Source organism: Tiliqua scincoides, unplaced genomic scaffold (assembly GCF_035046505.1).
Source record: "Tiliqua scincoides isolate rTilSci1 unplaced genomic scaffold, rTilSci1.hap2 HAP2_SCAFFOLD_78, whole genome shotgun sequence".
Taxonomy (NCBI): domain Eukaryota; kingdom Metazoa; phylum Chordata; class Lepidosauria; order Squamata; family Scincidae; genus Tiliqua; species Tiliqua scincoides.
Genome location: NW_027101658.1, coordinates 1 through 14769, shown reverse-complemented (window position 1 = coordinate 14769; position 14769 = coordinate 1). Strand labels below are relative to the sequence as shown.

The following is a 14769-nucleotide window of genomic DNA, read 5'->3' as shown; positions in this document are numbered from 1 at the left end:
CACCAAGTTTGAGCTATTCCAGCAGAACTCAATGGTGAAGTCCAAGCCCTGTTGATTAAGCAAAGCTAATTTGAGTTGATTAAGTGGACACAGTATTCCAGAAGAACTCAATGGTGAAGTCCAAGCCCTGTTGATTAAGCAAAGCTGATTTGAGTTGATTAAGTGAGCACAGTATTCCAGAGAACTCAATGGGGAAGTCCAAGCATGTTGATTAAGCAAAGCTGATTTGAGTTAAGTGGACACAGTATTCCAGAAGAACTCAATGGTGAAGTCCAAGCCATGTTGATTAAGCAAAGCTGATTTGAGTTGATTAAGTGGACACAGTATTCCAGAAGAACTCAATGGGGAAGTCTATTCCAGAAGAACTCAATGGGGAAGTCCAAGCCCTGTTGATTAAGCAAAGCTGATTTGAGTTGATTAAGTGGGCACAGTATTTCAGAAGAACTCAATGGTGAAGTCCAAGCCCTGTTGATTAAGCAAAGCTGATTTGAGTTGATTAAGTGAGCACAGTATTCCAGAAGAACTCAATGGGGAAGTCCAAGCCATGTTGATTAAGCAAAGCTGATTTGAGTTAAGTGGACACAGTATTCCAGAAGAACTCAATGGTGAAGTCCAAGCCATGTTGATTAAGCAAAGCTGATTTGAGTTGATTAAGTGGACACAGTATTCCAGAAGAACTCAATGGGGAAGTCCAAGCCCTGTTGATTAAGCAAAGCTGATTTGGGTTGATTAAGTGGACACAGTATTCCAGAAGAACTCAATGGGGAAGTCCAAGCCATGTTGATTCAGCAAAGCTGATTTGAGTTGATTAAGTGGACACAGTGGGCCAACAATGGGACCTCCCCTCCCGCCCCATTTCTCATCTTTTGGATAAAATGTGCAAGAAAAGGACTCAACAACTTCCCAGGGGCAAGCCACTGAAATACCCATTTATAACATTTTATATTAGCCCACCCCCCCCCTAGCCACGGGTCGGTGAGGAGGGGTCAGGCAAAAGAGCAGAGACTGAAAGAATCCAGCGGGTGGGGGGCAGAGCCTTGATGGAATCTGGTGGCTCAGGGGAGGGGCCAGGGTGGAATGTGGGCGTGGTAAAAGACAGAACCAGGCCAGTGACGGGTACAGCTTGGCAGAACCTGGCAGTGCCTGGCTTTTTTGACTGTCAATGCAATTCTGGGTGGGCTGGTAGCCCCCTCCTCCCCTTTGGCACAACCCTCTGGAGACCTGACCCCCCCATTCCAGATTATCCCCTTTTCACTTTTGCCGGTTTGGTTTCACCAGCCTCATTTCTGAATCCGGTGCGGACCCCCCAAACCGAGCAGACTCTGACTGGTTCCAAACACCCTTTGGTTCCCCACCAGGAGCGGTGGGGAAAAATCCCCCCCAAGAATAACTTCTTTAGAGCCCTCCTCATCATGGGCGTCCGGGACAAACTCTCCCCCCACCAGGTGAAGGCGGCATGGCAAAAAATAGGTGACAAGATGAAGAGGAAGAAAAAGAAGAAGCGGTTCCCCCGGGTGGCAGAAGACACCTTCGGCCGAACCGTGGCCCGCAGCGTGGGTGGCTTCGCCCTGGGGATGACGCTGGCCAGCATCTATGGAGCCATGGTGATCCTCGCCCAGGGCTACAACATCTGGTACTGCCTGCTGTCAACCATCACCCTGGCCTTGGGCCTCGGCCTTGGCATGGCCTTCTCCCGCAAAGTGCGGGTCACCGTTCTTCTCATGCTGCCCCAGATCTTCTCAAGTAGGTTCCTGACAGTGGGGCTGGGATTGCTGAGCTTGGAGCGTGGGCAAAGGAGACGGGACTTCCTTGACTCCGCACAGCTCGTTCTTCCACACGTGGCTGCGTCTCGGTGGCGGTAGAGCACCGTGACTTTGGGCTGTGCTGCAGTCAAGTGGCCGTCAATTTCATGGGGTGACCCGTTGGGGGGGGGGAGATAGATAGATAGATAGATAGATAGATAGATAGATAGATAGATAGATAGATAGATAGATAGATAGATAGATAGGGAAGGAAGGAAGGAAGGAAGGAAGGAAGGAAGGAAGGAAGGAAGGATGGATAGATAGATAGATAGATAGATAGATAGATAGATAGATAGATAGATAGATAGATAGATAGATAGATAGATAGATAGATAGATAGACATGGAAGGAAGGAAGGAAGGAAGGAAGGAAGGAAGGGATAGATAGATAGATAGATAGATAGATAGATAGATAGATAGATAGATAGATAGATAGATAGATAGATAGATAGATAGATAGATAGATATGGAAGGAAGGAAGGAAGGAAGGAAGGAAGGAAGGAAGGAATAGATAGATAGATAGATAGATAGATAGATAGATAGATAGATAGATATGGAAGGAAGGAAGGAAGGAAGGAATAGATAGATAGATAGATAGATAGATAGATAGATAGATAGATAGATAGATAGATAGATATGGAAGGAAGGAAGGAAGGAAGGGATAGATAGATAGATAGATAGATAGATAGATAGATAGATAGATAGATAGATAGATAGATAGATAGATAGATAGATAGATATGGAAGGAAGGAAGGAAGGAAGGAATAGATAGATAGATAGATAGATAGATAGATAGATAGATAGATAGATAGATAGATAGATAGATAGATAGATAGATAGATAGGGAAGGAAGGAAGGAAGGAAGGAAGGATAGATAGATAGATAGATAGATAGATAGATAGATAGATAGATAGATAGATAGATAGATAGATAGATAGATAGATAGATAGGGAAGGAAGGAAGGAAGGAAGGAAGGAAGGATAGATAGATAGATAGATAGATAGATAGATAGATAGATAGATAGATAGATAGATAGATAGATAGATAGGGAAGGAAGGAAGGAAGGAAGGATAGATAGATAGATAGATAGATAGATAGATAGATAGATAGATAGATAGATAGATAGATAGATAGATAGACATGGAAGGAAGGAAGGAAGGAAGGAAGGAAGGAAGGAAGGAAGGAAGGAAGGAAGGAAGAGATAGATAGATAGATAGATAGATAGATAGATAGATAGATAGATAGATAGATAGATAGATAGATAGATATGGAAGGAAGAAAGGAAGGAAGGAAGGAAGGAAGGAATAGATAGATAGATAGATAGATAGATAGATAGATAGATAGATAGATAGATAGATAGATAGATAGATATGGAAGGAAGGAAGGAAGGAAGGAATAGATAGATAGATAGATAGATAGATAGATAGATAGATAGATAGATAGATAGATAGATAGATAGATAGATAGATATGGAAGGAAGGAAGGAAGGAAGGGATAGATAGATAGATAGATAGATAGATAGATAGATAGATAGATAGATAGATAGATAGATAGATAGATAGATAGATAGATAGATAGATAGATAGATATGGAAGGAAGGAAGGAAGGAAGGAATAGATAGATAGATAGATAGATAGATAGATAGATAGATAGATAGATAGATAGATAGATAGATAGATAGATAGATAGATAGATAGGGAAGGAAGGAAGGAAGGAAGGAAGGAAGGAAGGAAGGAAGGAAGGAAGGAAGGATAGATAGATAGATAGATAGATAGATAGATAGATAGATAGATAGATAGATAGATAGATAGATAGGGAAGGAAGGAAGGAAGGATAGATAGATAGATAGATAGATAGATAGATAGATAGATAGATAGATAGATAGGGAAGGAAGGAAGGAAGGAAGGATAGATAGATAGATAGATAGATAGATAGATAGATAGATAGATAGATAGATAGATAGATAGATAGACAGACATGGAAGGAAGGAAGGAAGGAAGGAAGGAAGGAAGAGATAGATAGATAGATAGATAGATAGATAGATAGATAGATAGATAGATAGATAGATAGATAGATATGGAAGGAAGAAAGGAAGGAAGGAAGGAAGGAAGGAATAGATAGATAGATAGATAGATAGATAGATAGATAGATAGATAGATAGATAGATAGATAGATAGATAGATAGATAGATAGATAGATATGGAAGGAAGGAAGGAAGGAAGGAAGGAATAGATAGATAGATAGATAGATAGATAGATAGATAGATAGATAGATAGATAGATAGATAGATAGATAGATAGATAGATAGATAGATATGGAAGGAAGGAAGGAAGGGATAGATAGATAGATAGATAGATAGATAGATAGATAGATAGATAGATAGATAGATAGATAGATAGATAGATAGATAGATAGATATGGAAGGAAGGAAGGAAGGAAGGAATAGATAGATAGATAGATAGATAGATAGATAGATAGATATGGAAGGAAGGAAGGAAGGAATAGATAGATAGATAGATAGATAGATAGATAGATAGATAGATAGATAGATAGATAGATAGATAGATAGATAGATAGATAGATAGATAGATAGATATGGAAGGAAGGAAGGAAGAATAGATAGATAGATAGATAGATAGATAGATAGATAGATAGATAGATAGATAGATAGATAGATAGATAGATAGATATGGAAGGAAGGAAGGAAGGAAGGAAGGAAGGAAGGAATAGATAGATAGATAGATAGATAGATAGATAGATAGATAGATAGATAGATAGATAGATAGATAGATAGATGACCCCCATCCCTGCCTGCTCTCATGTGCCTCCCCCCTGCCCCCCCTTACAGAAGAGGGCAAGACCATGCTGCTTCTCCTGGCATTCGGCCTGGCCATAGAAGGGCCCTTTGCAAACATCATTCGGAATTTCACCCGAAGCGCCGAGACCGTGTCGTGCGGCGCCGAGCTTGCCTTGAACCAGACGGCGGAAATGATCGAGAGGGCCCGCCAGCCGCTACGCGGTGAGATCCAGACCCTTCGCCGCCAATCTCCTCACCGGTGTCTTTAGGCATTTTGTCCCAGCTGGGACCTCCCTGAAAAGGGTTCATGACTCACTTAGTGGGTTCGAACCCACCGTTTGAGAAGCACCGGCCTAGTCCATGGCAGGCTCAATTTAAGACGTGCCCTCTCTACCTTCTGCCTAGTGGCTCTGCAGAAAATCAAGGACATCGCGCAGAAGGCCAAAGTGGTTGGCGACCGTGTCCGAAAGCTTTTCCGATCTGTCATGGACTCCGTGAGGCATATAGGTGAGCTGCCAGGGTTGAAGGGAGGGTAGAAGGTTGGCAACCTTCAGTCTCGGAAGACTATGGTATAAGCCTACAGCAGCCAGTATTCCCAGGCGGTCTCCCATCCAAGTACTAACCAGGCCTGACCCTGCTTAACTTCCGAGATCATGGGATAAGCCTACAGCACCCGGTATTCCCAGGCGGTCTCCAATCCAAGTACTATCCAGGCCTGACCCTGCTTAGCTTCCGAGATCAGACGAGATCAGGCATGGAGGGTAGAAGACCCCAGAGAGAAACATACCCCATTGTTTGGTGGCAGCGGTGGGATGCAGGAAGCATTACTTTTTTGAACTCTTGCACAAAGATCTCCTAACCCCAGAAAAGGGTGACTGCGTTATTTTATTTTCTTAGTAGAAATGTATACTAAGACCCCTTTTGGGGGGCTAATTTTGACCCCTTGTTCCCCACAGCCCACTGCTTGCGCAATGTCTGGTACTGGCTGCTCCACCTGGGTGACATCTGCAATGAGGAAATGGGCAGCCCCTATCGGAAGTGCAGCCGGCTCTTTGAGGACGCCAAGGACCGGTGCGAGAGGGCCATTCCTTTCCTCTACTTCCTCTGCCACGTCGTGCTGCTGTTCAAGTACCTCTGCGGCCTGGCCAACAGTGAGCATAAGAACATAAGAACAGCCCCACTGGATCAGGCCTTAGGCCCATCTAGTCCAGCTTCCTGGATCTCACAGCGCCCCACCAAATGCCCCAGGGAGCACACCAGATAACAAGAGACCTGCAAGGCCTCCTGGGAATTGTAGTTAAGAACATAAGAACAGCCCCACTGGATCAGGCCTTAGGCCCATCTAGTCCAGCTTCCTGGATCTCACAGCGCCCCACCAAATGCCCCAGGGAGCACACCAGATAACAAGAGACCTGCAAGGCCTCCTGGGAATTGTAGTTAAGAACATAAGAACAGCCCCACTGGATCAGGCCATAGGCCCATCTAGTCCAGCTTCCTGGATCTCACAGCGCCCCACCAAATGCCCCAGGGAGCACACCAGATAACAAGAGACCTGCAAGGCTTCCTGGGAATTGTAGTTAAGAACATAAGAACAGCCCCACTGGATCAGGCCAGAGGCCCACCTAGTCCAGCTTCCTGTATCTCACAGCGGCCCAACCTGGAGCATAGCCTAGGCTGGTTTGAAAGCCTTAGCAGGGCCTCTCTCATTGACTTGGGGGCTCATTTGCAGACTGTGCGCACACTTGGCTCGCTTGCTTGAGATGCCTGGACCAAGTTGGGTCACTGGTGGTGGGGATTCAGTAGTGGTGTCAAATGGTAGGCCAACTCAGGGACCAGTCAAGGCACCCTTCGTCCAATCAGAAGTTCCACCTGATTTGGGCCCTGGACTCTTCCCAGTTTGGCATTAGGGGCCAGATTGAGGGTTCCACCAGCACTTTCTAGACAAAGGTTGATGGACGAGTGGATGGATGGAGTGAGTCCTGGGGAATTTCTCCATTGGGGGGGGGGGCTTTCCACCCCAAAAGAAGGGGCAGAAGGGCAGGCCTGGCAGCTGGTTGCGGGAATGACAACACAGAATCCTAACCTTCAAGTCTAGCATGTACCAAGAAACACATGAGTTTTAAACAAAACTCCTTGAGGATTCTGAAGCTCCGTCTCAATGTGACTTATTTATTTATTATTCATTGGTCAACCGGTGAATTAATGAGCAGTCTAACAGTCTCCTTCCCTCCCTGCAGTCCTCCTTGTCTTCTGCATCATCCCCCACTACATTGTGCCGTTTCTGCGCCGGAAAGTGGCCGAGCGTAAGTGCGACTGGATTTTTCCCAACTCGCTTGGCCTGGAGCTGGGAAACTCTGGGCGGCTTGGGAGTGGGGGTCCAAGGGTGAATGACGAGCATAAAGAACAGGCACACTTGCTGGCAAAGATGTAAGCCCCACCTCTAAAATGTAGCAGCTAAATTTTGAGATAGACTGCCTCTGCACATGGAGGTTCTGTTCTTACTTCTAGCAAAGATGAGTCTAGTTTTTTGTTTTTTTTTAGAACAGCCCTATTGGGCCAGATCCCCGAAGTTCAGTTGAGCCCAGCAGAGGCCAGCTAGATGCCTCCTGAGAGTTCACAAGCAGGATACAGAGGCCGCATCTCTGCCACATCTCTGCCATCTCTTCTGACAATCCCAGAAGTGGATTGTCTCTGACAATTTAGATTTCATTTAGCTGTCCTAGCCAATTTCCTCTTGCGCCATGAGTTTGTCTCATCCTTTTTTTCCCAAGCCATTGTGACATGCTGGTATCTTGTGGCAGTGAGTTCCAACGTCACAAGCAATCTCGCGGCAGTGAGTTCCAAAGTCAAACACATTAAAATGGCGAGATCCCCCAGTGAGGTTGGTCTTTCAGAAGCACTTGGAGACGTCAGTCCTTCAAACGTGCTCTCGTTTGCGCCCCGCAGCCATTGTGGCCGTGTTGAACCGTGTGCGCAAGGAGTTCGAGTTCAACATCACGACCATCAATAAGTTCGACGTGACCGTCAACTCCAGCAAGAGCCTTTCTGAGGTCGCCTTCGACATCATGGAGGACGTGTCGGCGCGCCTGCAGCCAGCGAGGGAAGCCATCGGGCTTTTCGGCTACATGTCCACCTTGCTCATTGTCTTCCTCTACATCAAGTGAGTTGAGGACCATCGATGAGCCGGGCACTGAGTTCCAAGCGGTTTAACTGTTGTGGCTTCCTTTGAGACACAGATTACATCAACTCAGGCTGAGTAACCTAGGGCAGCATTTTTCAAAAACTGTGGGTTCAGGACGGTTGGCAACCTTCAGTCTCGAAAGACTATGGTATAAGCCTACAGCACCCAGTATTCCCAGGCAGTCTCCCATCCAAGTACTAACCAGGCCTGACATTGCTTAGCTTCCAAAATCAGACAAGATTGAGCACATGCAGGGTAACAGTTGCTGCCCCTGGGGGCTGGGGATAAGAATAGGCCCTCAGTTTGGCTGTACTTGTCGTAAGAGGCGACTAAACAGCCACCGGGTAGATGGGACTCGTCAGCCTGGGAAGGCGGCTCATCTGAGAGAAGGAAAACTCTGATCCCAAACCTCCACTGCCTTGTGGCTACATCCAGTTAAGGAAAAGGCTTCAGGAGTCAACCTCGAGGCAAAATCCGGAGCCGGAGTCCCTGAGGCAGTTCGTGGCTGAACACAGTCACGTTCTGGCAACTCCTGCGACGCCGCTGGAACCAACCGTATTGGCCTCTGCCTTTCCATTGGACCATTTCAGCGACGTGGAGAGGGGGGATTTGCTGCATGGGAAACAGCCTATCCTCCATACCTACTTTACCCAGGCTTCGCGCACTGGAGAGGACACTGTTCCAGACCCACCATTCAGAGCGTGACACCATAGTCTTTCGAGACTGAAGGATGCCAACAACAGGGTTCAGGACCCGCTAGGTGGGTCACGAGCCAATTTCAGGTGGGTCACGTATCAGCACCTAGATCAGCCGCCGCTGAAAATACAGAGCTGAAAATACAAGGTGCAAAGCTGGTGGGTTGGGCAAGCTCCCAGTGGGAGAGGGTGCTCTGCCCTGGGTAGGTGAGAAGATGGGGTGCTGGAAAGGAGGGGGCTGTGTGGTTGGAGAAGGCTCCAGTCTATCTTCTTTGACTTCCGAGCTGGAATGTTTGAACTCCGAGCTCTGCAAAATAATGGCACCAGCGCACTGTGTCCTTTGGCTGGTCGTGGCTTGGGTTTGAAGCCTAACTCGATGATGTCACTTCTGGCCGAGACACTGCTTCCAGATTACTGACATCACTTCCGGTGGGTCTCGACAGATTGTCACATGGGTCCAGGTGCGAGAAAGTTTGAGAATGGCCTAGTGCAGGGGTGTCCAAAGTTTTTGGCAGGAGGGCCACATCATCTCTCTGACACTGTGTCGGGGGCTGGGGGGGGAAATTAATTTACATTTAACATTTGAATAAATTGACATAAGTTTACATAAATGAATATATTAAAGATGAACTTATATGAACGAATGAAGGTCTTGCAATAGCTCAAGGTCTATAAAAGGCCTTGCACAAAGCAAGGCCGGCCTTTCCTTTGCTGCCGCTACTGCATCACAGACGTGAAACAAGAAGCAGTGGAGGGAGCCCTCATCCCACAGCTCATGTGAGAGGTCAAACAGTCACACTCACACTGAGAGCAGTTGCATCGGGCCAGTGTGGGCTCCAACAAATCTCCAGAGGGCCAGAGGCTCATTGGAGACTGGGGGCTCCCTGAGGGCCACACTGAGAGGCCTTGAAGGCCGCAAGTGGCCCCAGGGCCGGGGTTTGGGCACCCCTGGCCTAGTGGATAGGGCCCTTGAGTTGCAGGAGCTTTTTCTGCAATTGCTAGACTCTGTAGGAAGCACCTTCATGTGTTTCAAGTCCCCGTGGGGCGAGGCGGATGGGGCAAGCTGTTGCCCACGTGTCAAAATCGAGGTGCTGCAAGCGCACGTCCGCTCTGACCCGGAAGGTGCGTTGTCCCTCACAGGGCCCTGCTCTATCGCAAGCACTATCTGCACGTGGACGGTTTCGACAACGTCTACATCACCCGGCCGTTCCTCGAGATGGACGCCCAGAGGAGAAAGCTGAAGAGGCCCACTGTCCTGCCACTGTCCTGGAAGGAGAGCACCAGATACATCCGCCCAAGTAGGAGGGTCAAGAGATTGTGGCCGCGCGGGATGGCTTACAAAAACAAAGGGGTGCACTTGAAAAAAAACTCGTCGGACGGCGCCACTTGCTTGCATTGTTTAGAAACGTGTGGCGCGCATGGTGCGCGAGTCAGAGTACCTAGAAAGATTTTTCCTCCTGATCTCGTGATCCTAGAACCAGGAGGGCTTTTGATGAAAGGGATGGGTGGGAGATTTAAGGTGGATACCAGGGGGTGGAGAATTTATCATCCGGCACATCTTGAGTCAGTGGAACTCACCGCCACTGGACCAGACCAATTCACGGGCAGCTACTAATCCCGAGATCTGGGCGGACCCTCTAAAATCAGGGGCAGTGTAGTTCAGAATAACAGGCTCAGGGAACAAATGGTGGGAGAGAAGGAAGTCTCTCTCTCTCCTGCTTGGGGGCTTCCCACAGGCAGTGGGGTGGAGCACAGTGGCAAAACAGGATGGTGGACTAGAAGGGCCTCCTTTGGCCTGATCCACCAAGGGCTTTTCTCATGGAAAGAGTGAAAGAGGTAGAAGAGATGAAATGATTGATTCGAGAGTCTTTGAGATTGGGGCAGCAGGAAGAGGAGGAGGAAGGGAGGCAGGTGGGGTAGACACTGCTGGGCAGCCCTCTCCAGTTGGCCCCTAGGCAGTGGCCTCTGTTGGCCCCACAAATGGGCCGGCCCTGTGCCAGAGACACTCCAGCCTACCACTCCTCTCTCTGCCACATTTCATCTCCCACTCTATCCCCATTTTTTGAATGCAGGGACTGGGAAAAAGGAGGAGTAACTGGGACCCCCTCCGGTGCCAGGAAATCTTGGCCCAGTCCTGAACCCAGAGATGCAGATCAAGCCACCTTTTTAGGAGTCAGTTCCTGGCCCCCCCCCTTAGCCAAAGCATCCTCTTTTCACGCAGCCTCCCTTGTGCTTCCCCGCAAAGAACAGCTCCGCTACGCCCTGGCGATCGTCTCCATCTGCCGGCAAATCATCCTGGTCACCTTGCTCATCCTGGCGGACTACTCTGTCTTCTGGCTCTTCGACTTGGTGCGCTACCACTTGCACGGCGAAGTAGTGGCAAGGGGTAGGTTCCAGACCGGGGGGGGGCTTTGTTTACACAGCTGTAGCCCCTCCTGGGCCTTGAATCACTCTCCTGGGCCTTGAATCTCAGCCTCCTCCTCGCCAGACATCTCTGGAGACATCTCAAGACATCTACAGCCAGACGTCTCTTGAGTCCCTCAAGCACAGCATGATGGGAAATAGACACTCCTCTGTCCACGCTGGATACAAACCGATCCAGAGGGCTTTTTCCTCTGCTCCCGTGAACCAACTTCCTTCTCCCCCCACAGCCCCTGTGAGAATGAGCATCAATGTCAACGGAACGGGCTACGCAAGCGAGATGTACCGCGACATGGTCTCGGCCTTCAACGTCCTCCAGGGCGGCAACGTCAGCGTGCTGTCCCAGAAGTGTCGCTTGCGTCCGTCCGAACCCGATTACAACGGCTACCTAGTCATCGGTAACTGCAAGGGCCGGCCCGTTGGTGAGGCAGGCTGAGATGGTCGCCTCAGGCAGCAACGGGTAGAGGGTGCCCGCTTCCATCTGTCTACTCACCTTCCATTCTCCGGATTGGAAAAGAAAAAGGGGGCGGGGCAGGAGAGGAGGTGTGGAGGTGAGGTGAGTGGTAGGCTAGAGTGGCCCCTGTGGGGGCAGCTGGGAATAGCAGTGCAGAAGAGACTATGGTGAGAAGACCAAAAGAAGGAGGTCACTTCCTCCCTCTCCAAGCTCCCCGGCCCCATTTCAAGTCAAAAGATCTCATGGAAAAAATTTTCAGCCTAGTCCCACCAAACACTGAAACAGGGAAAATTCTCTTGTGATCCTGAAAATGCTTTAAAATACAGATTGGGTAAAGCTCTGCAGTGACTCCTAGTGGTCAGATCTGGAATGACATCAGGCATAAACCAGTCAACAAGGGTAGCCACAGCCCATCTACCACTCCACCACACTTCTACCCTCTCCTCCTCTTCCTTTTCCACCCCAAAGGGTGTGAGGAGAAGCAGTGGGGCTTAGAGGGATGACAGAGGCATATGACCTCCCCCCTCCCCACTGCCACCAATCTTACTGCCTGAGGCTTCTGCCTCAGTTGTCCTCACGGATGGGGCCGGCTCAGTGGACTGCGGAAATGCACTGGCTTGTTTTTGCCAGAAAAAAGAGCAAGACGTCAAGCTGTTTAAGTGGGCAAAAATGCTCAAGGGGCGCTTGAAAACCCATTGCCACCTGTGATCTTTGGGTGAGTGGGATAAATGTATAAGCTGATGTGGATTCTTTAAACCCTCCACCCTCAGGGATCATGTACGGCATCTGTTTTTTCATTGCGGTCTTTGGAACTTACATACAACGCTTGCGGAGGGTTGTCTGTGCCTGCTACTACCCATCGCGTGAGCGGGTAAGAAATCCCCCCTCTCTCCTGGCTCTGAAATCAGGAAAAAAAAGTCAGACCTGCCTAGGGTTGGCTTCCCTTTAGCCTTCGTTTACACCTTGGCTCACTGACCCGAGACATCTATTCTGCTTTTGAAATGCATCTACCCACCCGTAGGGTAGCATCTTTGCAGGCTGGGCTGAGGAAATTGATTCTGTGCCGTGCTTGAAAGACGTGGGAGCTCTGCCAGAAACAGAGGTAGCCATACTACTTGGCTGTAAGAACCTAAGCCCTCTATTGGAGCAGACCAAAACTCCAGCTAGCCTTTCCAAAAAGTGGAGAGCCTTTCCAGTTTCCAAAAGTGACCAGCTAAGATTCCTCTGGGAACCCTGCAGGTAGCACTTGAGGGCAACAGCTCTCTTTTTGAGTTGCCCCCCACTAAATAGCATTCAGGGGTAGAGTATATCTGGATATGAGGGTTCTATTTGGCTACCATAAGCTGCAGCTAGAGCTCTCCTCCTGCATGGATTTATCCACAACCCTCCCCTCCCCACTTAAAGCCCTCTAAGCCATGGGCCATCACCCCATTTGCCTGACTGTAAATTCAATAAAATTCATATACATTGTATTCCACATGTAAGCACATCATATTTTTGAATAGGGGTATTATTTTGGTAGTTTTAGTTTCAGAACCTTTCTTAATCATCCCAACCATCTGTGCTTCCAAGGTGCCCGCCATGAACTGAGCTTCCGTAGAGCCCTTTGTTATGAGTTTCCCAGGGACCCTTCACTGTAAAATTCCTAGGGACCCCTCGATGTGAACTTCCCAGGGACCCTTCACTATAAAGTTCCCAGGGACCCCTCAATGTGAACTTCCCAAGGCCCCTCCACTGACAATTTTTACACCTTTCCTCATCTTACTCTGGACATCACTCACCTGGCATTCTCCACCTCTCTAGGAGCGGGTCTGCTACCTCTACAACACCATCTTGACCCGCAGAACGAGCTTGGCAGCAGCTGTGCTGAAGGCCATAAGGCAGAGGTCAGCGGATGGGAGTCGCAGCAATATCCTGCTCATTTTTGCTTCCAAGTAAGCCAAGAAAATGTGAGTGGGATGGTTGGGGGTCAGAGGGTGGAGAGGGAAATAATTTAAATCCTGCAGTCGCTAGTGTGTGACTCAGGGCAGGGATCTGTCCTCTCTTCTGCTGTCAAGTTAGAAACCTTCCTTAAGGTTCAGTGCATGGCACACTACGAAATAATTATTATTGCCATAATGAGGACTAGAAACTTGAGGGTTGTTTTTTTAAAATTAAAAAACCGAACATATAGACAGCCTGGGACCAGCATATCTGAAGGATCACATTTTCCTCTGTGAACTTGCCCATGTCCTAAGGTTGCCAGCTTTTGGCTTTGCCCTGGAGCGGGACGGGGTGGGTCACCTTCAAAAGTTAGATGTCTGCCTATTGGAGACAAGACATTTTCACCTCTCGCATTCTCACTTGCCCACGTTCTCCCCAAATGCTTGCCTGGCAGACACGTGCTGGTAAAACCTGTTTTGTTTGCTCAAGTGGTTAAGCAATTATTATTAATTATGATGATTATTTACCTAAGAATCCATACAGTGGCTGGAGTGCCTTATGGGAATGACACAGGTAAACATGACTCATCTCGACAGACAGCTGATGGCTTGCAGTGGTTGAGAGACTGAGCTGTGGATCCAGACTTCTCAACTTTGAATCTCACCTCTTCCACGACTCCACTAAGTGACCCGAATCCAGCCCTTCTCTTACAAACCTCAGTCTTCCCCATCTGTGCAATGGGCATAAGACTATTTCCCTACCTTACTGTGGCAGTTCCCAAATTATGAACCGTGGCTCCCCGGGGAGCAGCGGAAACCAGCTGCATATGATTCTATGAGGAACCTTCAAAAACCCACCACCCTATGCAATGTATAAGGCAACAGGATTATCCCCATATCACAGATGGGAAAGAGTGAGGCCAAGAGGGAGGGGCTTTTCTGGGGCCATCAAGTGAGAATTCACAGCAGAGACAAGATTGAAACTGGCAAAGTCCAATTATCAGCTCAGTCTCTTAGCTGACAGCAACAGAGGCTATGCTGGGGGGTGGGGGGTAACTTATGTAGTGCAATTACAGTTGAACTGGGGGGGGGTGTTAATGGGATAAGCTGAAGGCCTTGCAGGGATGGTTGGTTTTTTGAAGGGATTTGAAGGAGGAAGGAAGCAGGAGACTGAGATGCAGCTAAAATGCAGGTCCTCCTCTATGGCTGCTTTCATTTTACTTGTAGCACACCGTCTGTGCCTGTTTACTCAGAAGTAAACAGTGTTCAGCAAGTCCTTTCCCCCCCCCCAAGTCTGCATGCCTAGGGCTGCACCTTTAATTGCTTTGTATTTTGACTGTATCATGAACAGCCTTGGAGCTCTTTCAGGCAAACAATGGGATAGGCATCTTAAAAAAATAATAATAATCCAGGTGTGTTTCAAACCTTAAGGACTAGCCCCTTGAGTTTGCTTACTTTGGATAAAAACCAGTGGTGTCACTATTGGGGGTGCAGGAGT

General features: G+C 48.2%; 1 protein-coding gene across 1 annotated transcript; it reads left to right on the top strand.

Annotated features, from left to right (window-relative positions):
- The first annotated feature begins 1412 nt into the window (after window positions 1–1412).
- Window positions 1413–13287, top strand: DCST2 (DC-STAMP domain containing 2). The gene is made up of 11 exons (XM_066611086.1): window positions 1413–1743; window positions 4650–4820; window positions 5004–5105; window positions 5555–5749; window positions 6836–6901; window positions 7545–7758; window positions 9615–9772; window positions 10696–10860; window positions 11126–11293; window positions 12120–12220; window positions 13153–13287. Exons 1-11 carry the CDS (start codon window positions 1413–1415, stop codon window positions 13285–13287), a joined length of 1806 nt encoding a protein of 601 aa, XP_066467183.1.
- The last annotated feature ends 1482 nt before the right edge of the window (window positions 13288–14769 follow it).

Coding starts and splice junctions, on each gene's coding strand:
- DCST2 (XM_066611086.1), top strand. CDS start 1,413: ATGGGCGTCCGGGACAAACTCTCCCCCCACCAGGTGAAGGCGGCATGG. Junction 7,759..9,614: donor ATTGTCTTCCTCTACATCAA/GTGAGTTGAGGA, acceptor TGTCCCTCACAG/GGCCCTGCTCTATCGCAAGC. Junction 11,294..12,119: donor CAACGGCTACCTAGTCATCG/GTAACTGCAAGG, acceptor CTCCACCCTCAG/GGATCATGTACGGCATCTGT.